The 25,612-nt window shown below is 47.6% G+C and overlaps 1 protein-coding gene across 2 annotated transcripts in view; it reads left to right on the plus strand.

Moving 5' to 3' along the window:
* zcchc14 (zinc finger, CCHC domain containing 14) overlaps nt 1-25,612 on the plus strand; it is a 240,193-nt gene that overhangs the window by 99,606 nt on the left and 114,975 nt on the right. For both annotated transcript variants that reach the window (XM_072518087.1, XM_072518088.1), the window contains exons 5-6: nt 9,160-9,272; nt 12,943-13,037. In XM_072518087.1, coding sequence (XP_072374188.1) covers nt 9,160-9,272; nt 12,943-13,037 — 208 coding nt within the window. The remainder of the gene's footprint in view (nt 1-9,159; nt 9,273-12,942; nt 13,038-25,612) is intronic.

The raw sequence follows: 25,612 nt of genomic DNA on the forward strand, positions 1-25,612 counted from the left end.
GGCTGTGGGCTGATGCCCTACGTAGGGTAAACTCGTCGTCCTCGTACGCCAGGCTAAGCCTGATACAATACAAGGTTTTGCACAGGGCGCATATGACCGGAGCAAGGCTCAGTAAATTTTTCGGGGTAGAGGATAGGTGTGGGAGATGCTCGAGAAGCCCAGCAAACCACACCCACATGTTTTGGTCATGCCCGGCACTGCAGGGGTTCTGGGTGGGGGTGGCAAAGGTGCTTTCGAAGGTGGTGGGGGTTGGCTATATTCGGGGTTGCAGAAGAGCCGGGAGTGCAGGAGGCGAAAGAGGCTGATGTCTTGGCCTTTGCGTCCCTAGTAGCCCGGCGAAGGATATTGCTTATGTGGAAGGAAGCCAAACCCCCGGGCGTGGAGACCTGGATAAATGACATGGCAGGGTTTATAAAACTAGAACGGATAAAGTTCGCACTAAGGGGTTCGGCTCAAGGGTTCACCAGGCGGTGGCAACCGTTCATAGAACATAGAACGATACAGCGCAGTACAGGCCCTTCGGCCCACGATGTTGCACCGAAACAAAAGCCATCTAACCTACACTATGCCATTATCATCCATATGTTTATCTAATAAACTTTTAAATGCCCTCAATGTTGGGGAGTTCACTACTGTAGCAGGTAGGGCATTCCACGGCCTCACTACTCTTTGCATAAAGAACCGACCTCTGACCTCTGACCTCTGTCCTATATCTATTACCCCTCAGTTTCAAGCTATGTCCCCTCGTGCCAGCCATTTCCATCCGCGGGAGAAGGCTCTCACTGTCCACCCTATCTAACCCCCTGATCATTTTGTATGCCTCTATTAAGTCTCCTCTTAACCTTCTTCTCTCCAACGAAAACAACCTCAAGTCCATCAGCCTTTCCTCATAAGATTTTCCCTCCATACCAGGCAACATCCTGGTAAATCTCCTCTGCACCCGCTCCAAAGCCTCCACGTCCTTCCTATAATGCGGTGACCAGAACTGTACGCAATACTCCAAATGCCGCCGTACCAGAGTTCTGGACAGCTGCAACATGACCTCCTGACTCCGGAACTCAATCCCTCTACCAATAAAGGCCAACACTCCATAGGCCTTCTTCACAACCCTATCAACCTGGGTGGCAACTTTCAGGGATCTATGTACATGGACACCTAGATCCCTCTGCTCATCCACACTTCCAAGAACTTTACCATTAGCCAAATATTTTGCATTCCTGTTATTCCTTCCAAAGTGAATCACCTCACACTTCTCTACATTAAACTCCATTTGCCACCTCTCAGCCCAGCTCTGCAGCTTATCTATATCCCTCTGTAACCTGCTACATCCTTCCACACTATCGACAACACCACCGACTTTAGTATCGTCTGCAAATTTACTCACCCACCCTTCTGCGCCTTCCTCTAGGTCATTGATAAAAATGACAAACAGCAACGGCCCCAGAACAGATCCTTGTGGTATTCCACTTGTAACTGAACTCCATTCTGAACATTTCCCATCAACCATCACCCTCTGTCTTCTTTCAGCTAGCCAATTTCTGATCCACATCTCTAAATCACTCTCAATCCCCAGCCTCCGTATTTTCTGCAATAGCCTACCGTGGGGAACCTTATCAAACGCTTTGCTGAAATCCATATACACCACATCAACTGCTCTACCCTCGTCTACCTGTTCAGTCACCTTCTCAAAGAACTCGATAAGGTTTGTGAGGCATGACCTACCCTTCACAAAGCCATGCTGACTATCCCTGATCATATTATTCCTATCTAGATGATTATAAATCTTGTCTCTTATAATCCCCTCCAAGACTTTACCCACTACAGACGTGAGGCTCACCGGTCTATAGTTGCCGGGGTTGTCTCTGCTCCCCTTTTTGAACAAAGGGACCACATTTGCTATCCTCCAGTCCTCTGGCACTATTCCTGTAGCCAATGATGACATAAAAATCAAAGCCAAAGGTCCAGCAATCTCTTCCCTGGCCTCCCAGAGAATCCTAGGATAAATCCCATCAGGACCCGGGGACCTATCTATTTTCAGCCTGTCCAGAATTGCCAACACCTCTTCCCTACGTACCTCAATGCCATCTATTCTATTAGCCTGGGTCTCAGCATTCTCCTCCACAACATTATCTTTTTCCTGAGTGAATACTGACGAAAAATATTCATTTAGTATCTCGCCTATCTCTTCAGACTCCACACACAACTTCCCATCCCTGTCCTTGACTGGTCCTACTCTTTCCCTAGTCATTCGCTTATTCCTGACATACCTATAGAAAGCTTTTGGGTTTTCCTTGATCCTACCTGCCAAATACTTCTCATGTCCCCTCCTTGCTCGTCTTAGCTCTCTCTTTAGATCCTTCCTCGCTACCTTGTAACTATCCATCGCCCCAACTGAAACTTCACACCTCATCTTCACATAGGCCTCCTTCTTCCGCTTAACAAGAGATTCCACTTCTTTGGTAAACCACGGTTCCCTCGCTCGACGCCTTCCTCCCTGCCTGACCGGTACATACTTATCAAGAACACGCAGTAGCTGATCCTTGAACAAGCTCCACTTATCCAGTGTGCCCAACGCTTGCAGCCTACTTCTCCACCTTATCCCCCAAGTCACGTCTAATGGCATCATAATTGCCCTTCCCCCAGCTATAACTCTTGCCCTGCGGTGTATACTTATCCCTTTCCATCATTAACGTAAACGTCACCGAATTGTGGTCACTGTCCCCAAAGTGCTCTCCTACCTCCAAATCCAACACCTGGCCTGGTTCATTACCCAAAACCAAATCCAACGTGGCCTCGCCTCTTGTTGGCCTGTCAACATATTGTGTCAGGAAACCCTCCTGCACACACTGTACAAAAAACGACCCATCTAATGTACTCAATCTATATCTTTTCCAGTCAATATTTGGAAAGTTAAAGTCTCCCATAATAACTACCCTGTTACTTTCGCTCTTATCCAGGATCATCCTCGCCATCCTTTCCTCTCCATCCCTAGAACTATTTGGAGACCTATAGAAGACTCCCAACAGGGTGACCTCTCCTTTCATGTTTCTAACCTCAGCCCATACTACCTCGGAAGATGAGTCCCCATCTAGCATCCTCTCCGCCACCGTAATACTGCTCTTGACTAGCAGCGCCACACCTCCCCCTCTTTTGCCTCCTTCTCTGAGCTTACTAAAACACCTAAACCCCGGAACCTGCAACATCCATTCCTGTCCCTGCTCTATCCATGTCTCCGAAATGGCCACAACATCGAAGTCCCAGGTACCAACCCATGCTGCCAGTTCCCCTACCTTATTTCGTATACTCCTGGCATTGAAGTAGACACACTTCAAACCACCTACCTGAACACTGGCCCCCTCCTGCGACGTCAAATCTGTGCTCCTGACCTCTATACTCTCATTCTCCCTTACCCTAAAACTACAATCCAGGTTCCCATGCCCCTGCTGCATTAGTTTAAAGAGCACTAACAAATCTCCCCCCCAGGATATTTGTGCCCCTCAGGTTCAGATGTAGACCATCCTGTCTGTAGAGGTCCCACCTTCCCCAGAAAGAGCCCCAGTTATCCAGAAATCCGAAACCCTCCCACCTGCACCATCCCTGTAGCCACGTGTTTAATTGCTCTCTCTCCCTATTCCTCATCTCGCTATCACGTGGCACGGGCAACAACCCAGAGATAACAACTCTGTTTGTTCTAGTTCTGAGCTTCCATCCTAGCTCCCTGAAAGCCTGCCTGACATCCTTGTCCCCTTTCCTACCTATGTCGTTAGTGCCAATGTGGACCATTGACTACCTCGCAGAATGATAAAGGAAATGGGAAGGTAACAGCAGCAACCCAGGGCAGGGGGGGGGGGGGGGGCCTCGGGTGGGTCCTCAGGGGTGTTTTTGTATAGATATTTGTACTTGGTTATGTATATTGGATTGTTCGATTTTATTTCTGGAGAGTTATTATTTTTGTTATGTCAGTTGCCATTTAGTTTATATATTATTTATTTACTTGTTAAAACGGTCTCTGTTATTTATATTGTTTTATTGTTGTAAAAAGGAAAACCTTTGTATTGTTTTGTTTGGTCGAAAAATTTGAATAAAATATATATATTTTTTAAAATTTAGGGGGGATGCCATTTACAGTAGCGAGGGATAGGTTTAGGTATTTGGGGATTCAGTAGCGAGGGAATGGATGGGGCTCCATAAGTGGAACTTAACAAAGCTGGTGGAGGAGGCCAGGGAGGATCTTAAGAGGTGGGATAAACTGCAGTTGACGTTGGCGGGGAGGGTCCAAGTGGTAGAAATGAATATTCTGCCGAGGTTCTTGTTTATCTTTCAGGCTCTCCCAATCTTTATACCAAAGACCTTTTTTCGGAAAGTGGATACAATCATTTCGGACTTTGTATGAGCGGGGAAGGTGCCGAGGGTGGTGAGGACCCTGCTCCAGAGGCAGAGGCAGCAAGGGGAGGGTTGGCGTTGCCGAACTGGCTTCATTAATATCGGGCGGCGAACGTGGAAAAGGTGCGGCTGTGGTGGGAAGAAGAAGGAATCTTGAAAGGGGTCTAGTTTGAGGGCTATGGGGCAACGTTGCCAATGGCTCCGAGTAGGTATTCAGAGAGCCCGGTGATGCAGTCCACAATGAAGGTATGGAATCAGTTGAGGCATTTTAGGGCGGAAGGGATGTCAGTGTTAATGCTGCTGTGTGAAAATCATGGGTTTGAGCTGGGGGGATGGATAGTGTATACAGGAGGTGGAGGGAAGTGGGGCTGGTCAAGGTGAGGCATTTGTATTTGGAGGAAGGGTTTGCCAGTCTGGAGGAGCTAAGGGAAAGGGTAGAGCTGCCGAGGGGAGTGAGCTGAGGTATCTGCAGGTTAGGGACTTTGCGCAAAAGGTCTGGAGAAGGTTCCCTAGGTTGCCGGATACACCCTGCTGGAGCAACTGCTGCTTCCGGATATGGAAGGGGAGGGAAGAATTGGGGATATATACAAATGGCTGGGGAGCAGGGAGGTGAGTGGGTGGTGAAGATCAAGGAGAAATGGGAAGCAGAGTTCGGAGGGGAGATCAATTGGAGAGTATGGAGTGAGACACTGTGTAGTGTAAACGGGATCTCCTTTGATGGCAATATTTGGGGTTTCAGAGAAGCCGGAGCTCATGGAGAGGAGGAAGGCTGTGTCGTGGCCTTCACCTCTCTGATTGCATGGCGGTGCCACCGGGGGTAGCGCTCTTATTTTCCTTTATTTTTACTGTTATCATTTTGATCCATGGATGCTTTAATGGACATGTATCTTTAAATTGTGCAGGGGAACTGAGGAATTGAGAAGTTAAAAAAGAGAACACTCTGCTTGCTTTGGGACAGCGGAACTCCGACCTTTTGACACCTAAAAGGTCGGTGGGACTTAGTTCGATTGGTTAGCTGGTGATCAATGAATTGGCCAAAAGGCCGTATTTTGCCTGGTAACAGGCCGTGATTGGGTCCTTTCTGAATGGAATGATTTTCGGAGAGCCGGGGAAAAGAGACTTTCATTCCTGGATGCTCAGAAGAAATAGGCTGCTCTCTCCCTCCCTTATCTTTGCTCCAGAAAAGCTGCATGGCTGCACACACAATCTGGATGAATCTACAGTGAGAACCTCGAATTGAGAGCCTAAATTGAAGGAAGGTTTGCTATAGCCACCCATCTGAAACAAAGACTTTTATCCCTTTTGCTTATTATTTTCCCTCCCTCTGTGGTTGTCTGTGTATGTGTATGTGTGTATAGAGGTGGGACAAGTTTTAGGGGGAGGGGTTAGGAATTGTATAACTTGTTGTATTTGCTGCATATTTAATTTATATTTATTGTTATTAATAAACTTAATTGTGTTTAAATGTACAAACCTGGTGACTGTAGTTATTGGGCAGCTAAGGGCCAAAGACTTTGGGTGTTTTACGAAGAAATATATATTAATTTTAATTGTGTTGCAGCTCCAGGTCAAGTGGGACTGGAATTGAGCGCGAACTATCCCAGGGTGTCGTAATAGTGGGCAGAAATCTGGCAAATGGAGTGTAATGTGAGAAAATGTGAAATTGTCCATTTTGGCAGAAAGAAAATGGAAGGAGAATATTATCTAAATCTTAGCTCTGAAGTGTAGAGAGATCTGGGTGTGTGTGTGCATGAATCACAAAAGACTAGTATGCAGGTACAACAAATAATTAGGAAAGCTAATAGAATGTTAGCATTTATTGTGAAGTAAATTGAATATAAAGGTGGTTTGGGGGCGATTCTCCGATATAGAGCCCAAGTATTCGTGCCGTCGTGAACGCAGTCGCATTTCACAACGGCGCAAACCGGGCTCTGGTACAACCGTTTCTGGCCCCCACAGGGGGCCAGCACAGCGCTGGAGCGGTTCACGCCGCTCCAGCCACCTTTCATGGGGCCAAATGGGCGCCACCCCAACCCGCACATGCGCAGTTGGGCCGCACCAACCTGCGCATGGGCGGGGGACTTGTTTAGCGCGCTGGCCCCGATTCAACATGGAGTCGGTGTTCAGGGGCCGGCACGCCAGAAAGTAGGCCCCCTGTGGGGGGGAGAGGCCGGTCCGCCGATCGGTGTGCCCGGATCGCGGGCCAGACCCATCGGAGGCCCCCCCCCCCCCCCCCCCCCCCCCCCCCCCCCGACCATTCCTGCAGAGTTCCTGCCGGCAGCGACCAGGGGTGAACGGCGCCGATGGGACTCTCTCGTATCCACTCAGCCCACCTGGGCCGGAGAATCGGTGGCCCGGCGCAAATGGCGCCGATTCTCCGCATCGAGAATCGTGCGCTGTCATCGGGGCATCGTGGCGCGGTTGCGGCGATTCTTCGGCCCGGCTTGGGGCTCGGAGAATTTCCCCCATAATGCGTTGGTAAAAATCACTGATCTACTGTGCTCAGTAAGGACGATTAAAGAAAAATCTTTTGCACAGTTGTGCCTTGAGAAAACTTTTTTTTTTGAGGGTGAACAAGTTAGCCTACTTGTATCTTGTGCCAATACTGCAAATCTAGGCAGAAGCTAAGAAAAGATAATCTGATTGGTCAGAATAAGACATTTGAAAAGTGAAGAGCAAATAAAGTCCATTGTAACTTAAGCAAGTGGTAGGTAAATAGCATTGCAGGTCTACCCAAGGCATGTGTTCTCATTAATAAGGCATGTAGTATTTTAAACTGCGTCAATTGTAATATATTCTTTCAGTAAATTTGCTGTATTATAAAGATGGATGAACACTGTTATTCTTAGGCAGAAGCAGACGTGCAATAAGTAGCACTCCAGCTCCTGACAGTGAGCAATAGAATGCAATATTAGTTACATTCTAAAATGTGCTGTGTATTCAATACCAGGCAGAAAAATCGACAAACCAATTCAAGATCTTTATGCAATTAAAATTTCTGTTCTTTCATTTGTAGAAACAAAATGGCTAAAAATGCTCTATAATTTTTGCAATAAATTAAGTAGACTCATAGAATTTACAGTGCAGAAAGAGGCCATTCGGCCCATCGAGTCTGCCCTGCCCTTGGAAACAGCACCCCATCCAAGCCCACGCCTCCACCCCACCCCATCCCCGCAACCCCACCCAACCTTTTGGACACTAAGGGGCAATTTGTTTTAGCATGACCAATCCACCTAACATGCACATCATTGGTCTGTGAGAGGAAACCGGAGCACCTGTAGGAACCCACGCAGACATGGGAGAATGTATAAACTCCACACAGACATCCGTGGGAATTAAACCCGAGACCCTGGAGCTGTGAGGCAGCAGTGCTAACTACTGTGCCACCGTGCGCCCAGATTGGAATCAATAAAACAAATCAACATTCCTGGGTTATCCACCCAGCTTGTGAACAAGCAAAATACACCTGAAGGGGGGGGGGGGGGGGGGGTGGGGGGGGGGGGGGGGGGGGGGTGGTAAATATATATAACGAAAGACAGAAATGGTAAACGACAGTTAAAATGAAATGGGATGAAAACAAATGGGTTGAGGTGGGGTAGAGCTAATCATCTGAAGTTGTTGAATTCGATGTTGAGACCGGAAGGCTGTAGTATGCCTAACTGGAAGATGAGATGTTGTTCCTCCAGTTTGCGTTGAGCTTCACTGGAACATTGCAGCAGGCCGAGGACAGACATGTGGGCATGGGAGCAGGGTCTTGTGTTAAAATGGCAAGCAACGGGAATGTCATGGTCCTGAATGCGCACAGACCGAAGGTGCTCAGCAAAGCCATCACCCAGTCTGCGTTTGGTCTCTCTGATACAGAGGAGACCACATTGGGAGCAGCGAATGCAATAGACCAAATTGAAAGTGGTGCAAGTGAATCGCTGCTTAACCTGGAATGAGTGTTTTGGGCTTGGGATGTTAAGCATGGAAGAGGTAAAGGGGCAAGTGTTACACCTTCTGCGATTGCATGGGAAGGTGCCATGGGTGATGGGAGAGGTGTTGGGTATGGTGGAGGAGTGGACTAGATTATCTCCGAGGGAATGGTCTCTGCGGAATGCTGACAGAGGGAGTGAAGGGTAGATGTGTTTGGTGGTGGCATCATGCTGGAGTTGGCGAAAATGGTGGAGGATTATGCTTTGCATATTTGCTTTTATCCTGAAGTAATATGCATCTGTCCTGGACAGTACGGTGGCACAGTAGTTAGCACTACTGCCTATGGCGCTGAGGACTCGGGTTCGATCCCCGCCCCGGGTCACTGTCTGTGTGGAGTTTGCACATTCTCCCCGTGTATCTGTGGATTTCACCCCTACAACCCAAAGATGTGCAGGTTAGGTGGATTGGCTGTGCTAAAAATTGCCCCTTAATTGAAAAAAACTAATTGAGTACTCTAAATTTATTTTTAAAAATATGCATCTGTCTGTCAAGTGATAAGACATAGTTGAATCTGGTTACACCCTGACTGGTGAAGCTTACAGAAGAATTCAGGAGTGCGGGAACCTCACCCATTTAATTTACCTGGAAATGCTGTGTTTGTGCCTTTTGCACCTTGGGAATCTCTGAAATCATGTAGCTATGTAAAGAAAGTGGACACTCAGCATCATGCATCTGTACCCCTATTTCCTGTTACTATTGTCCAAGGATTAGTATTTTACTGGTTACTAAATACAAGATAATCAACCCCTTTATATTTGGATGCTCCCTTATATTAAATTTTAAATTATCTCAATTTTACAGCTTCCTCAAATGTTCCCAGATGAGAATTTGGAAAATTCCATTCCAGAAACCACCAACCATGACTGTTGTTACACAGAGGAACGAAAACATGCAGATCTGGAACCATATCTCAGGTGAAATTCTTAATTATGCGATCAGTTCAGTATTTAGATCAATGAAATCAATGAAAAAGGCACTATAGTATTGAAAATATAAAGTAGTCATGCAGAATCAATGTGGAATATTAACCCGATTTGCAGCAGTTTAAAATTAAATGTTTAGTAGGTAGACAAAGGTTTACTGCAGCAAGCTATTGTTAACTTTAGTGATGCGGAGAGGGTTTAAATTTCTCTGGGGAAGCCATATCAGCCAAGGATGGGTTCAATGAGATTATGATTTGCCTTCAAGTTTCTGGCATTCCAAACTGGCAATAACTCATGTTGTGGACTTGATCAAAATATTATGTAGTAGAATCCCAGTGTCTGACTATAGCTTTTCCAGCCTTATCCATCTTAAAACTATACAGAAAGGACTGACATGAAAAAGAATGATATCCAAACTGAAGTAACACTAAGGACACAATCAAAAAATAAGTTGGGGATGTACGAAATGCTGTGAATCAAATATAATCGTCAAAGCCTGTAATTCTGTCTAAGTTTTGTACACTTAATTTAAGCTATGAATTTTATGCCCCTGCCAAAAGTAGGCTGTGTTGGCAGGCAGTGAGGTGCATAAATTTTGGGCGTTGTGCCTGTCACCTACCCATCTCCACTGGAATTTTACCAGTGGTGGGAAATGTGAAAGGTGGCCCACCTGCCCTTTGCTTTTGGGCTAATCGAGGCTCCTAAATGGGGGCCCGCGGCGGCCTCTATCTGTTGCATACTCCCGCCGCAAGCTCTCCCACTAGTGTGGTGACCTTCCTCCCGGGAATTACTGTCCCGCTATCCTCCCACCCACTCTCTGTGGTTTCTGTCTGTTCTTTCCCCATCTGGCCCTACACTTGTTCCTCCGCCTTCCCTTTGCTGTTGCCCTCGTCTGCACGTATAGGGCCACCCTGTTCCGCCTGTGGCGGTCACTCGGGTAGCGGTCACTCGGGTGGCGGCCACTCGGGTGGCGGCTCATAGTTCGCCTCTCGTGTTGTGTTGGGGGGGGTGGAGGAAGGGAGAGGTTCTCTTTCTCCCCCCCCCCCCCCACCGCTACCCCACACTGCCGTTCTTCGCCTGGGTCCTTTCCCGCCTCTCGTGTTGTCGTTGCCCCAGCCCTCACTCTGTGACAAACTGCTTCAGCCGGGGCCATAAAAAAATGTTCTTTACCCTGGTATGTGATCCACTGCTTGGCTGGGTCCAACATTCCAAAGTGTACACTGCTTTTGCACAGTGCTGCTTTCGCCCTGTTAAATTCAGCCCTGCACTTGGCCAGGTCAGCCCCAGTATCCTGATAAATTCGGAGTTTGTGTCCTTCCCAAATGCAGTTCCTGGACTGCCTGGCCCAGCGCAAGATTATTTCCCGGTCCTGGTATCGATGTACTTTGGCTATGATGGCCTTTGGTTGCTCCCCGGCCTTGGGTTACGGTCGCAGCGACCGGTGAGCCCTGTCTATTTCTGGTGGGTTAGGGAAGGTCACCCTTCCCACCAGGTAGGCCAGCATTTGGGTCACGTAGTTTGTGGGGTCTCTGCCTTCGGTTCTTTCTGGTAGGCCCACGATCCGCAGGTTCTGCCTCCTTGATCGATTTTCCTGGCCCTCTACCTTCCGACTCAGGTTACCCTGCATCGCGACCAGTCTCTCCACCTCCTTTTCCAGTGCCACCATCTGGTCACTTTGGTCGGTTGCGGCTCTTTCAAGGTCTTTGATGGTGGCTTCCTGGGCCTCCAATTTGTTTTCCGCCCTGCTCAGAGCAATCTGTATTTTATCATCAAATTTACAGTGCAGAAGGAGGCCATTCGGCCCATCGAGTCAGCACCCGCTCTTGGAAAGAGCACCCTACCCAAGGTCAACACCTCCACCCTATCCCCATAACCCAGTAACCCCACCCAACACTAAGGGCCATTTTGGACACTATGGCAATTTATCATGGCCAATCCACCTACCCTGCACATCTTTGGAATGTGGGAGGAAACCGGAGCACCCGGAGGAAATCCACGCACACACGGGGAGGATGTGCAGACTCCGCACAGACAGTGACCCAAACCGGAATCGAACCTGGGACCCTGGAGCTGTGAAGCAATTGTGCTATCCACAATGCTACTGTGCTGCACCAGAGTTTCAGCAAACGCATCTTTCATCGTGGCCTGTATGTCCGTTTTGATTTCTTGACGGTGCTCTTTCATTGCCTCTGAGTGGGATGCCGCCATTCAGTTCCCTCACAGTGAGGGAGGGTTTGTACTAGGCTGTTCCGCCCTTTTCGCTCCGGCGAGACTTGCGCTCCACTGCGTTGTACATTGGTCCACTCATCCGATTGCCTCTGCACCAGTCTTATTCCACTTCTGGTCCCCGTGCGGCTTCTGACCTGGCCTTTTGCCGTCATTTTATTACTCCTTCTTTCGTCTCCCGTGTTCTTCACGTTCGCAGAACAGATTGGTGGGAGTTTTGGCGAGTTTAAAAAAAAAAAAGAAATGGGTGATCGTTTCACGGTGCTGTGGGAGGAGAGCGAGAAAAAGCAGAAAAAAAGGGGATCTCCCAGGGAGAGAAAAAAAAAGCCCCATCTAGAAAAAAAATCGAAAAGAAGAGAACCGAGAAAATAAAATCCCCCCCCTGAAAAAAAGGGCCCTCCCCCAAGAAAATAAACAGAGGAGAACCGAGAAAACAAATCCCCACTGAAAGAAAAGAGCCCTCCTCCCCAAGAAAAAAAACCTAAAAGGGGAGAACCGAGAAATCAAAATCCCCATGAAAGAAAAGAGCCCTCCTCCCCAAGGAAAAAAAACAAAAAGGGAAGAACCGAGAAATCAAAATCCCCACTAAAAAAAAAAAAGAACCCCCCCACCCCCCAAGAAAAGAAACGGAAAGGAGAAGTGAACCGAAAAAACAAAGTCCCCACCGAAAAAAAAGCCGCGTGATTAAAGATTTAAAAAAAAACCCGTGAGGAGAACACAGACCGGAGTTCTGCTTCTCCGATCAGGCTGATAAGCCCAAAGTGCCGGTACCTGCTTGGGAGATTGGATTGGATTTGTTTATTGTCACATGTACTGAGGTACAGTGAAAAGAATTTTTCTGCGAGCAGCTCAACCGATCATTACGTACATGGGAAGAAAAGGTAAGAAAAGAAAATACATAAAAGGGCAACACAAGATATACAACAATGCGGTCAGCAATCCCCCAGCCCTGGAGAGAGAGAGGAAGATGAAAAAATTGAGAAAGAGATCCACGAGCGACCCCCAGGAGAGAGATAAATAAAGACCCACAGGAGGAAACAAGGTGGGGGAAAAACACCTCCAAAATGACGTGGTTTTCCTTTGATCAGCCTGAACTGCCGGCATCAGTGCGGGGCCACTCATGATGCTGGTACTGTGTCTTCTCTTACAATTCTTTAGTCACTCACCCAATAGCCCTTTTTGTTTTTTTCCCCAGTGCTCTATAAGTGCCTTCTTATGTCATGTTCTGAACTTTTCAAAATATTTCAATTGTTGCACTTAAAGTTATTTTTGATTGTAGTAGAGAACCTCCACGTGCATGCTACCCCCTCTGAGCTCAGGTCCCGCCCCAGATGTCTTGGGGTCGTATTTTGCATTCAATACTTCAAATTGAAATTTTTGTAGTAGTCACTTAAAAATGTATCATATTATTGAAGTTAGTTTTTATTTTTCACAGATACCTGCTATCTTTGCCAACCCATATGTTAAAAAATGATCACATACAGAAATTCTTCTGTACTGCCACAACCAATAATCCTACTCAACACCTAAGTAAGTAAATTGACTTGATGCTTGACCATTTGGGTTGGACTTATTTTGAGAATGTGCACCCTCTTGTGAAGATACTCGGCAGATAAGCTACTGAGGGCTGGTCTTAGGCAGGTGTGCATACCAACAGGTACAGATGTCCTTTTTTCTCTGCACAACATAACTAACATCTGTAACACATGATGTGGGTTGTTCAATTTCCTGTTGTCTGTGAAATGAATTCAACTGTATCTTGAGCATAATTTGGAATTGAGGACCTTTAGTCAGTCTTGATTGCAACAGGTTGATTGTTTATGTTGAAGTTGGGCATTTCTTCTAGTGTTGCATGTCAGAACTACACCGATGCATTTACTTTGTGTATTGTAAAATCGAGCTGCATTTAGAATTTCCAAACTAGTCACTGAAATGACGGTAACTTTGAAGGACAAAGCATAAGAGAAACCAATTCAACAATTGATACAGAATAATTTGGTTTGCCTAAAATACATGGAACTTAGTTGCGAGAGGTAACATTTGTTGCCCCAGGAAACTGATGTCCACACGCTGTGGTCTGGGGCTTATGGTGGTCATTTGACTCCCAACTCCATCTAGAACTATGAAATATCAAGCTAACTGGACCACCTTCCTTGAGGCCAGTACAAGTCCACTTTTGAACTCTATGGTGCTCTTTTGTAGAGCAAAGGATCAGCTAATTTTAATAAAAAGACACTGATTCCTTAACTGCTAGAAAAGTTACCTAATCCAAAAACAACCTTGGAGAAAGGCAGATGGGTCATTTTTTTTACCTTTCTGGCCCATTCCCTTTTTCCATAGTTGTTTTTGTGTTGTACCTACTTGAGTTCATCTTGGAATGTTAATACGTCTTATTACTACATAAATATACACAACCACACCACCTATATCATCCTGTAAGTGCTGTGTTGTGCTTTTTATAAATCAGAATTGTGCTTAATTAACCCATGTCTAGGGCGGCACGGTGGTGCAGTGGTTAGCACTGCTGCCTCATGCCGTCGAGGACCTGCGATCGATCCTGCCCCAGGTCACTGTCCACATGGAGTTTGCACATTCTCCCTGTGTCTACGTAGGCCTCACCCCCACAACCTAAAAAGATGTGCAGAGTAGGTGGATTGGTCATGCAGAATTGCCCCTTAATTGGGAAAAAAACTAATTGGGCACTTTACATTTTTAAAAAAACTAACCCATGTCTACCTTGATATTAATTTTATGAAGTATTTTGCCATCTAGAAGTTTATAGATCATCAATGTTAGGCTAATTGGTTTATAATTGCTTGGTTTATCTTTTTAATAACTTCTGGAATGGTGCTGCTATATTTGACAATCCTCCAGACCTCTAGATAACTTCCATATCTATGGATATTAGGAAGATTGCCTTTAGACCTTATGCTATTTCATTTCTGCCATCCTTCAGCATGCGAACAAATCTTTACCACTGGTGTTCCATTAACTTTTCACCTCCTGACTTCCAATGGCGGCCATGAGCTGTGCCATCGCATGGAAAGGAGGCTCTCTCTTGGGAACTTCTTACCAGGCCATTCTAACTCATCAAACGGATACAAAAATACCACAAAATTCCCAGCCTCACCCCCAATTAATACCCAAACGACCAAAATGCCGTTGAACCAGCTGTAGATAAGAAAAAACAGCGAGAGTCGGGAAAAGGAAACCCCAACCTCAGAACAAGGGGACACATGGGGCGAAACAGATCGTTGTGTGGCGGACCCAGCAGGGTCACTAACACAAACGCCAGCCCACTCGTTGATGGAAACTGATGGAGCTTCTCTATAGAGCTTCAGAAACGGTCACTCAATAAAAGAGTACCTCGTGCCAGCCATGAGGTCGGCAATAGAAACCACACTGGACCCCATAAAGCAGCGTTTTTTAAACTCTTTTCCCCGGGACCCACTTTTGCCAACTGGCTGATCTTCGGGACCCACTTGATGCCAGCAGAGACCTGATGTGTTCTGTGTTGTAAAATTAATTCCATGCTCTTAATTCAATGCAGTACCATGGGATATTTTACATCCACATGAGAGGCAGAGCCTCCATGTAACATGGTAACAGGTAAATGGCATTTCTAGCAGACCGCATCCCTGCAGTACTACATTTATCCTTGATGTGAACCCACAACTGCCTGATGGAGAGACAAGAGCGTTACCCACTGAGTCATGACTAACACAGAGGAAAGACTGCAGAAATTTAGGGTTAATAGCCCTTAATCTTAAAGATAATTTTGCAGGAGAAGAGACGGTATGCTAATACATGGTTGGGGAAGTTGAATCTAGAACATTGCTGGAAATTAAACTGTTGAGAGTAAGGTAAGGTTTAAACTCGGAAAAGCTGCATTTCGGATTGATATCAATATTTATTTCATTTACATTGCATGATGATTTGTTTTTGGGGGGTGCAGACAAAGGCAGTGAGTTCCATAAAATTCTGAGGATTTTCCTTCGTAGCAGTTGAGTCCAAGTGTGATTGTCTGTGACAGATTTAATCTGGTCCCTAGTGTACAGTTTTAATCTTTCAATACATAATTAACATTTCAGTGAGTTTTGCTGCGGGTGAGGATCGACACCCAGACCCAGAAACAAAGAAAACAATTTTCTCCAAACCCTATTGTCCCTCACACATTTTGAATGGATGTGTAAAACCTGGGGCGGGATTCTCCGAAATGGAGGCAGAGTGTTCGCGCCGTCATGAACGCCGTCGAGGTTCACGACGGCGCGAAACGGCCCCTATCCCGACCGATTCAGGGCTAGGAGCGGCACCGCGTCATTTACACGCGCCAGTCCTTGGCGGCGCGTAAAGATGGCGCCGCATACATGACGCGGCCGGCGCCGCATAACTGGTGTCACCCGCGCATGCGTGGTTGCCGTCCTCTCCGAGTCCGCCCCACAAGAAGATGTCAGACGGATCTTGTGGGGCTGCGGAAGAAAGGAGGTCCTCCTTCAGAGAGGCCGGCCCGACGATCGGTAGGCACCGATCGCGGGCCAGACCCCATTTGAAGCCCCCTCCCCCCGGTGCAGGATCCCCCCCCCCCCCAGAGTTCCCGCGCTGTTCCTGCCGGCAGCGACCAGGTGTGGACGGCGCCGGGGGGAACCCGCCGTTTTGGGCTGGCCGCTCGGCCCATACGGGCCTGAGAATAGCAGGGGTGCTGGAGAATCGCCATTTTGGGTGTCTCGGGCGATTCTGCGGCCTGCGCCTCGCGGAACTCGACGGGGCTGTCCTCGCCACCTGGGAGAATCGCGGGAGGGCGTCAGACCGGCATCGCGGGAAAATTTGGCGACCCAGGCGATTCTCCCAACCGGCGCAGGAGCGGCGAATCGCGCCCCTGGTGTTTGGCGTCCCAAAAGCTCCTTCCAACGAGAGGACCGAGAGACAATGTGTGTAAGCGGAAGGTTTGCAGGGTGGGAGTCTGTGCCAGCTTCTTTTGGTGGGTGAACCTGAAAAGCTATTCAATTTAAGTTCAGTTGATTGAAAGATTTCAGTCCAGTCAAGAGTCAGATTGATTGGTGACGACCCAATGGCCCGTTATTCGGCTTCGGTCTTGTCCGTGTGGTGGCTCCAAATTACAGCTAACCGTCTGGCTTGCTGTTGGGAAGTCTGTCAGCCGGCCAGTCCACTCTGCATCTCACTCCTGAGTCATGCATTCTCCCGTATCTCCCCTCACAGAATCCATTCTCGTGAAATGTTTTCTGTTTGCCATTCTGATCTTACCCTGGGATACCTTTGTTAATGTCAGGGTGTGCCGCAACCCTTTTTACACCGCCCGCGACCCACTCATGGGTCGCGCCCCCCATTTTGAAAAAGCCTGCCATAAAGGAAGCAATAGACATAGCAGATTGGAGACCCAGGAAACGACACTGCGGGACCTGGAGAAATCGGCCACCGACCAGGATGAGCTGATCACCTTGCTCGAAGCTGAGGAAGCAAGGTTTTTAAATAAATTTAGCGTACCCAATTATTTTTTTCCCAATTAAGGCGTGACATACAGCAACCGCATCCATGCCCCAAACCTTCCCAAAACCTCGAACAAGTACCGCCACTCCATCCGATCAAATACCTTCTCCGCATCCATGGACACCACCACCTCCGGTACCAGAGCCGCTGACGGATTCATCACTACATTCAACAGCCATCTTATATTACTTGCGAGCTGCCTGCTCTTCATGAAGCCTGTTTAACCTTCTGCAACCACCCAAAGGACACACTACTCCATCAAATCCGCCAACAACATAGCCAATACTTTCACATCCGTGTTCAATAGTGATCTGGGCCTACACGATCCACATTCCACCGGGTCCTTTCCCTTTTTCGGGATTAGTGTGATTACTGCCTGCGTCATCGTCTCCTTTAGCTCCCCCTTCTCCAGATCCGTCGCAAATTCCTTATAAAAGGCCCTGGGGCCTTCCCCGACTTCATACCCCTGATACTATCCAGCCCCTCCCTCAGATCCAGGGGCTCCTTCAAAGTCTGCCTCTTTGCTTCCTCCACCTGGGGAAATTCCAGCTCGTCCACAAACCGCCCCATGTCCCCCTCCTTTCCACCCAGATCCATCTTGTACAGTCCCCGGTAGTATTCCCTAAATGCCTCGTTTATCTTCCCCAGATCCAACACCACATCTCCAGCCCCAGTCCATATCTGCAATATTTCCCTGGACGTAGCCTGCCTCCGCAGCTGGCGCACCAGCATGCAGCTCACCTTCTTCCCATATTGGTATTGTACCTCTCATGCCCGATGCAGTTGCCCTAGCACCCTCCTAGTTGTCAACCTGTCAAACTGTCCCAGCAACTTTTTCCTCCTCACCAATTCCTCCATGGTGGACACCCTTGAATACTCTCTGTCCACCTCCGCCATCTCACTCACTAGACGGTCATGTTCCTCCTCCTTTCCCTATCCGCATGAGCCTTAAACAAAATAATTTCCTCCCAGACCACTGCCTTCAGTGCTTCCCCAAAAATGCGGCCGACACCTCACCATTCTGATTCAACTCCACATACTCCTTAGTCGCTGCCCGCACCTTATCACAAAAGCCTCCACCCGCCAACCACCCCGAATCAAATCTCCACCCTGGCCTCTGCTCTCGTTCTGATCTAAACTGAATCTCTGGCCAGTGGAGTGCATGATCCGAGATAACTATCCCCGCATACTATGCCCCCTCCACCCCAACCAAAATCCCCCGACTCACTACACAGTAATCAATCCTCAAATACACTTTATAGACCTGTGAAAAGAAGGAATACGCCCTTCCCCCTGGGTTCTGAAAATGCCATGGATCCACCATACCCATTCTCTCCATAAACCCCCCCCCGAAGTTCCTTTGCCATTCGTACCCTACCCTCGACCTGGGGCTCGACCTAACCACCCTCGGCTCTAGGACACAATTAAAATCTCCTCCCATGATCAACTGGTTTAGCTCAGGTTTAGCTCAGTGAGCTATACAGCTGGTTTGTGATGCAGAACAAGGCCAGCAGCGTGGGTTCAATTCCCGTACCAGCTTACCCGAACAGGCGCCGGAATGTGGCGACTAGGGGCTTTTCACAGTAATTTCATACTTGTGACAATAAAAAGTTATCATTATTATTATTACTGGTGCATGGCCAAATCCGGGATCGCTGCCAGCAACCCCCTCATAAAACCCGCATCATCCCAATTTGGGGCTTACACATTTACCAACACCACCGGCATCCCTTCCAATACCCCACTCACAATCACATATCTCCCACCCGGATCCTTCACCTCCTTAGGACTCACAAATTCCATTGTTTTGCTCATTAATATCGCATCTCTCCACGATTTCGAATCAAACCCCCGAGTGGAAAAACCTGCCCGACCCACCCTTTCCTTAATCTAATGTGGTCCTTCACACGGAGGTGCGTCTCCTGCAGAAAGACCACCCGCGTTTTCAAGCTCCTGAGGTGCACAAACACCCGCAACCTTATAACCTGCCCATTCAGTCCCCGGATGTTCCACGTTACCGGCCTTACCGGAGGCTTACGCCTGCAATCCTCTCTACCATCTGTCATCTTCCTCACTTAACTCCCACACCCTTAATTCCACCCTATACCTAGCCCATGAAGAACTCTATTTCACCACGCCAGAGGAAGCGAATGAAAGCGATTGTTTGAAAGAATGGACTTGGAAAGAAACAATAAGAGACAATCAGGAACTATTAACTTGGCTTTCTTTTTGTTCCTTGAACCTACATGATCGAGGGGGAGGTGTGGGCAGGAAGAGAGGAGAGACCAGACGGATAAGCTACAACAAATGCTGCGCCAAGGGGGACCAACCACACTGGCGAGCAGACTAGTGTATGGGATTTTTTTTTTTTTAAAGGGTGGGAGCCAAGATATGTCGCCTGAGAGGGAGGGAGCACCTGGCAGAGGGGACGCGGGGGTGTAAATCATCAATTTGGGGGAGCAGAGGACGAGGGGCGAGGCAGATGCGGGGGGGGCAAGCAATAGGGGTACGGGGAAAAGGAAGAGGGGACAGCAAGTGCGGGGGGTGGGGGTCGAAGATTAGGAGGGGGAAGGGCAGAATGCTGGTTACAACAGGTCGCACGTGGAGACGGTTGGAAAGAGAAGGCGACTGTGGTCACTTTGGATGGCCCGTGAACAAAAGAAAACCCCAGCGTGCAGGGGTACGTCCACGAGGTAAGTATGGCTGACCTCACAGGAGGGGCAAAAAACCCACATCCGAATAGTCACCTGGAACTTAAGGGGATTTAATGGGCCGGTGAAAAGATCCTGAGTCTTCATCCATCTAAAAAGCCTGAAGGTCGACGCAATCTTCCTTCAGCAGACACACCTGAGGGAGAAGACACATCAGGTTTGCTTTGACATAAGGATGAGGGGGTTGGCCATAAACTTCAAGAAAAGGACAGCTTTTACAGCGATGAACACGGTGACGGACCCAGGGGCTCAATATGTGATGGTTAATGAGATCCTGGAAGGGAACACTGGTGGTTCTTATAAATATATATGCCTCCAACTGGGACGATGCCGAGTTCATTAAAAAAAAAAATAGGTGAGATTTCAACTGTGTATAAGACCCAACAACGGATACGTCCAGCCCCAGATAAGGGAAAAAATCAGGAAGATGCTAAACACCTTTATGGAGCAGATGGGTGGGGATGCCTCAGTGAGTGAAAGTGAGGTTGGAGACAGGCCTGGCCCAGCAACCCCCATGGAGGCTGGACACTGACCTCCTCACCGACGAGGCGTTTTGAGAAAAAATGTCACAAGCCATCGGTGGATATGTAACCTGCAACCAAAATATGGAGGTCTCACCCTCTTCTGGGCGGCACTGAAGGCAGTGACAAGGGGGGAAATAATATCATGCAGAGCTCTCAAGGACAGGAAGGAAAGGGTCGCTAGGCAATGGCTGATCGACCCCAAATGGAATTTGACCTGCTCTCCAGAGGGAAAGCAGTGAACCAGCTCTGCCAGACAAGGGGTACCTTTTATGAGCACGGAAACAATGCCAGCCACCAACTGTCACACCAGCTGGGAAAGCAGGCAGTCACCGGGGAGATAGCACAGGTGAGAGAGTTCCCGTCTCCCACCTGTGCTATCTCCCCCGTGGCTGCCAAATAAGATCAACAAGGCTTTTGCGACCTTTTACCAGGGACTGTACACCTCTGAGCCCCTGGAGGGGAACTCGAAGGTGAAATGTTTTCTCGTTGGGCTGGGCACACCAGCAGTGGGGGAGGAAAGGAAACAAGGACAGAAAGAACCCCTAGGACTGTGGCAGGTCATGGAGAGCAACACCATCCAGTTGGGGAAGGCTCCAAGTCTGGACGGATTTATGGTGGACTTCTATATGAGGTTCCCAGCAGCACTGGCCCCGCACCTGCTGAGCATGATTATGACTCTACCTGGAAGGAGACACCAGAAGTGGTCATCTCCCTGGACACAGAAAAGGCCATTGACCATAGTTGAATGGAGATACCTCATGGAGGTGTTGGAAGGTTTGGGTTTGGGCCAAGGTTCATCTAAATGGTGAAACTACTGTACAGTGCTCCCATGGCGAGTGTACGGACAAATATCACCAGCTCTGAATACTTCTGGCCGCACAGAGGTACGAAGCAGGGATGCCCATTGTCCCCGCTGCTATTTGCCCTGGCAATCAAGCTGCTGGCTGTCACCTTCAGGTCGACGAAGGGGTGGAAAGGTATCCAAAGGGGAAACTAGAGAATCTCACTCTGTGCGGATGACCTGCTCCTCTATGTCTCAAACCCCGTAGCCGGCATGGGAGGAATAATGTAACTTCAAAGGGAGATCAGAGCCTTCTTGGGTAACAAACCTAGCCTGAGCCAGAGCAAAATCTTCCCCGTGAATCCCGAGGAGGGAGAGAGAGAAGCAGAGCTGGGACGCTGCCGTTAAAACTGGCCCAAACCTAGTTCCGGTAGCTGGGAATCCAGATAGCCCCACGACTGTATGCTGATCCATAAGTGGAACCTGTGGAAGAGGTAAAGAGAGACCTGCAAGGTCTTTCATTTGGGGCTGGACACCAAGACTAGAGGGGTGGCGATTTTAATCAATAAGCGAGTGCAATTTCAGGTGGGCAGTATAGTCTCGGACGGAGGGGGAGCGTTATGTCATGATGAGCAGCAAGCTGGCGGGGAGGAAGGTAGTCATGGTTAACGTGTACGCGCCAAACTGGGAATTCATAAAGAGGTACTGGGGAAGATACCTGACCTGGACTCGCACAAGCTGGTGATGGGAGGGGATTTTCATACGGTCATCGATCCCGGCCTGCACCGGTCGTGTTCAAAAACGGGGAGGGTGCCAGCAATGGCAAAGTAACTGTTAGGGTTTATGGAGCAGATGGGGATGGGGGGTCAACCCATGGAGGTTTAGGCAGCCGACGGGGAGGGAGTTTTCTTTTTATTCGCATGTGCATAAGGTTTATTCCCGGATTGATTTTTTCATTTTGAGCAGGGATTTGCTGGCGGGGGTGGTGGACACTGGGTATTCGGCCATCACTATTTTGGATCATGCCCCACACTGGGTGGAACTGCAGGTTAGTGAGGAGAGCTTCCAGCGGCCGCAGTGGAGATTGGACGTGGGCTTGTTGGCGGACGAGATGGTGTGCGAGAGGCTGAGGAAGTGCATGCAGAACTACCTGCAGATCAATGATACTGGGGAAGTCTCAGCAGCGGTGGTCTGGGAGGTGCTGAAAGCAGTGGTGAGAGGGGAGCTGATTTCGATCAGGGCTTATAGGGACAGGATGGATCGGGCAGAGACGGACCTACTGGTTAAGGAGATCCTACAGATAGATAGGAGGTATGCGGCGACCCCGTCAGAGGCTGCAGGCTGAGTTCGGGGTGTTGTCCACAGGCAAGGCAGTGGAGCAGCTTAGAAAGGCGAGGGGTGCATTTTACGAACATGGGCAGCTTAGGAACAGGGAGGAGGCCAGGGAAATAGAGAGGGTGGTTGATGGGATGGGAATTTGGTAGGGGACTCGGCTGGGCTAAACAGGGCGTTCAGGGACTTTTACAGCAAACTCTATCGCTCGGAACCCCCCACGGGGCCCGAGGGGATGAGACGCTTTTTGGACAGATTGACCTTCCCAAGGGTGGGTAGGGAGCTGGTGGATGGGCTGGGGCCCCCGATTAGGGCCGAATAAATAGTTGAGGGCTTGAAGGCAATGCAGTAGGGTAAAGCCCCGGGGACGGACGGGTATCCAGTGGAATTCTACAAGCAATTCTCGGGGATATTAGGTCCGTTGCAGGTCAAGGTTTATAATGAGGCGAGGGATAGAGCGGTGCTGCCCCCGACGATGTCACAGGCCACTATTTTGTTAATATTGAAGCGGGACAAAAACCCGGAGCTATGCGGGTCATATAGGCCGATCTCACTGCTTAATGTGGACGCCAAGGTTTTGGCCTCCAGGATTGAAGATTGTGTGCCGGATGTGATTATGGAGGATCAAACCGGGTTTGGCAAGAGTAGGCAGTTGGTGCCAATATAAGAAGGCTGCTCAACATGATTATAATGCCCCCTCGCTCCCTGGTAGGAAGAGTGCAGACAATAAAAATGAACATGCAGCCAAGATTCCGCTTCCTATTCAAGTCCCTCCTGATCTTCATCCCCAAGCCCTTCTTCACCAGGATAGATAAATTAATTATGTGTGGGCTGGATAAAAACCCAGAAACCATAAAAGCATTTTACAACGAAGGAGGACTATGGGGGGGCTTGGCGCTGCTGAACCTCCTATTCTCCACCGGGCAGCAAACTCCGAAAGGGTGCAAAGGTGGGTGAGAGATCCAAAGATGGAATGGGTGTGAATGGAGGAGACTTCCTGTATGTGGACATCCCTCCGAGCACTGGTCACGACCCCACTTCCATTTCCCCCAGCCAAATACTCAAGAAACCCGGTGGTGCTTGCCATGCTAAGGACCTGGAACCAGCTCGGGCACCATTTCAAACTTGGTGGCATCTACTGCGGTCCTCATCTGCAAAAACCATAAATTCATCCTAGCAAAAGTAGACAACTCCTTTAAAACGTTGAGACAGGATAAAGGTTAGGTGGATTGCCCATGCTAAAAAATTGCCGTTTAGTGTTCAAAGATGTGCAGGTTAGGTGAGGTTACTGAGATAGAGTGGGGGAGTGAACCTTGGTAAGGTGTTCTTTCAGAGGGTCGGTGCAGACTCAATGGGTCGAATGGCTACCTTCTACACTGTAGGGATTCTATGGATTCTATCCTTCCTCAGATAAGCAAACCAAAACTGCACACAAGATTCCAGGTCTGGACTCACCAAGGCCCTGTATGATTGCAGCAAGACATTCCTGCTCCTGTATTCCTGTTCATTCTTTATACAAAGATTTCCAACTTTTACTTTGTATACATTGACAAAGTTGTTTATTATTTGTCTTTTATGATCCTCCAGTTTGCCTTCTTACTCAAAGTTTTTTTTTCTTTTTCTGAACCCTAAATTAAAATAAATAATTCAATTTCAGCCCTCATCGAATCCAAAAACGTTGTGACTCCATTATTTTACTCTTTCAATTTTTTTTCAGTTAGCTGACTACTGCCCTCTCCTTAATGATCAATTTCAAAAAACTATTATTTTATCATTTTTTTCTATTTTTTGCATGGAAGAATGCTTAGAGCAGAAAGTTCAGTGGTGTGTAAATTGAATGATGTGGCTAATGACTGTTGAAATGTGTCACTAAATATATTTATTTGAGTTCAATTGAAAGGTTATGATCCTTAACGTTTCTCTCTATGGATGATGTTTTCACCTTGTGTTTGGACAGAAATTTCATTCAGTGCAGTTACCTGTTCTAGATTTGTAAAGGCAAAATTTTGTTCAAAAATATATGAAATGAAAATCGCTTATTGTCACAAGTAGGCTTCAAATTAAGTTACCATGAAAAGCCCCTCGTTGCCACATTCCGGCACCTGTTCGGGGAGGCTGGTACGGGAATTGAACCCGTGCTGCTGGCCTGCTTTGGTCTGTTTTAAAAGCAAGCTATTTAGCCCTGTGCTAAACCAGCCCCTTTTATGTCATGTAATACATTTGTTAAAAGGCACATTTGATATATTTCAAATATTTTGAGTTTGATGATTGTTCACCTTTTCAAAAATGTCATTGTATTTAAGTTCATAATAAGTGAACATGTTATAGGTGCAATAGAAATGTTGTTGTAATTGTTGTAGTTGAAGAGTCTTATGCCCAAAGAATGAAATTTCTTGATATGCAGTTTAATTTTGTAGATTTTACATGATGATGGGCTACTAGGTACACTAAGGTAGAATTCTGTAACCATGGATGGGAATTCTAAATTGGCCTCTGTATATGCTGGGAGTAGTTTTTTGATGTAGTGAATTGTGCATTTGCAGTAACACACTTTGTTTTGGCCACTACGTGCTTGTTCGTGTGTTTTAGTCGCTTGATTCACCAGGCTATTGTCTACCTTTCTGCTATAATTATCTTTGTGAATGATTGGAGTAATGTGTCAGAGGAAGAAAGCAAAAAAAGATTAACATCTTGGCTGGTTAGTGCATTTTCATCCGAACTTAATTCTTCAAAATACATTTTCCTTATATTATTATAGGAAAAACATTAAAGCCAGGGGACATTTATCATAGATTAACCAGGATAATACCAGGAACAATAAATTATCGTTTGGAGTAGCGATCTGAGTTAGTGAATCTGTTTCTATTTCAGCTGAGAAAGCTTAATTAAGGTTTTTAAACTTAATTAAGGTTTTTCAAATTTTGACGTGTTTTTATTGAATAAATAGAAGGCACTTCTCAATAGTTGCAGAGTCAATGATGAAGCGCCATCCATTTAAAATTGGCACTAAGAGAATGAAGAGAGAAGTTAGGAGAAATGTTTTTACACGGAAAATTAGACCATTTAAGGGAAAACCAGAATACTGAGCTGTAGGGGAAGGGATTCGTTTTTGATTGCTCTACCAAAGAGTCTGCAGGATATGATGAAGCAAATGGCTTGATTCTGTGCTGTTGGTTTCTATCATGCTATGTTCTGAATAATCTCCTGATTTTTGGCTTTTTTCACATGGATTCACGGCCTCATTATAATAGT

The sequence above is a fragment of the Scyliorhinus torazame genome, chromosome 10 (genome assembly GCF_047496885.1).
Source record: "Scyliorhinus torazame isolate Kashiwa2021f chromosome 10, sScyTor2.1, whole genome shotgun sequence".
Taxonomy (NCBI): Eukaryota; Metazoa; Chordata; class Chondrichthyes; order Carcharhiniformes; family Scyliorhinidae; genus Scyliorhinus; species Scyliorhinus torazame.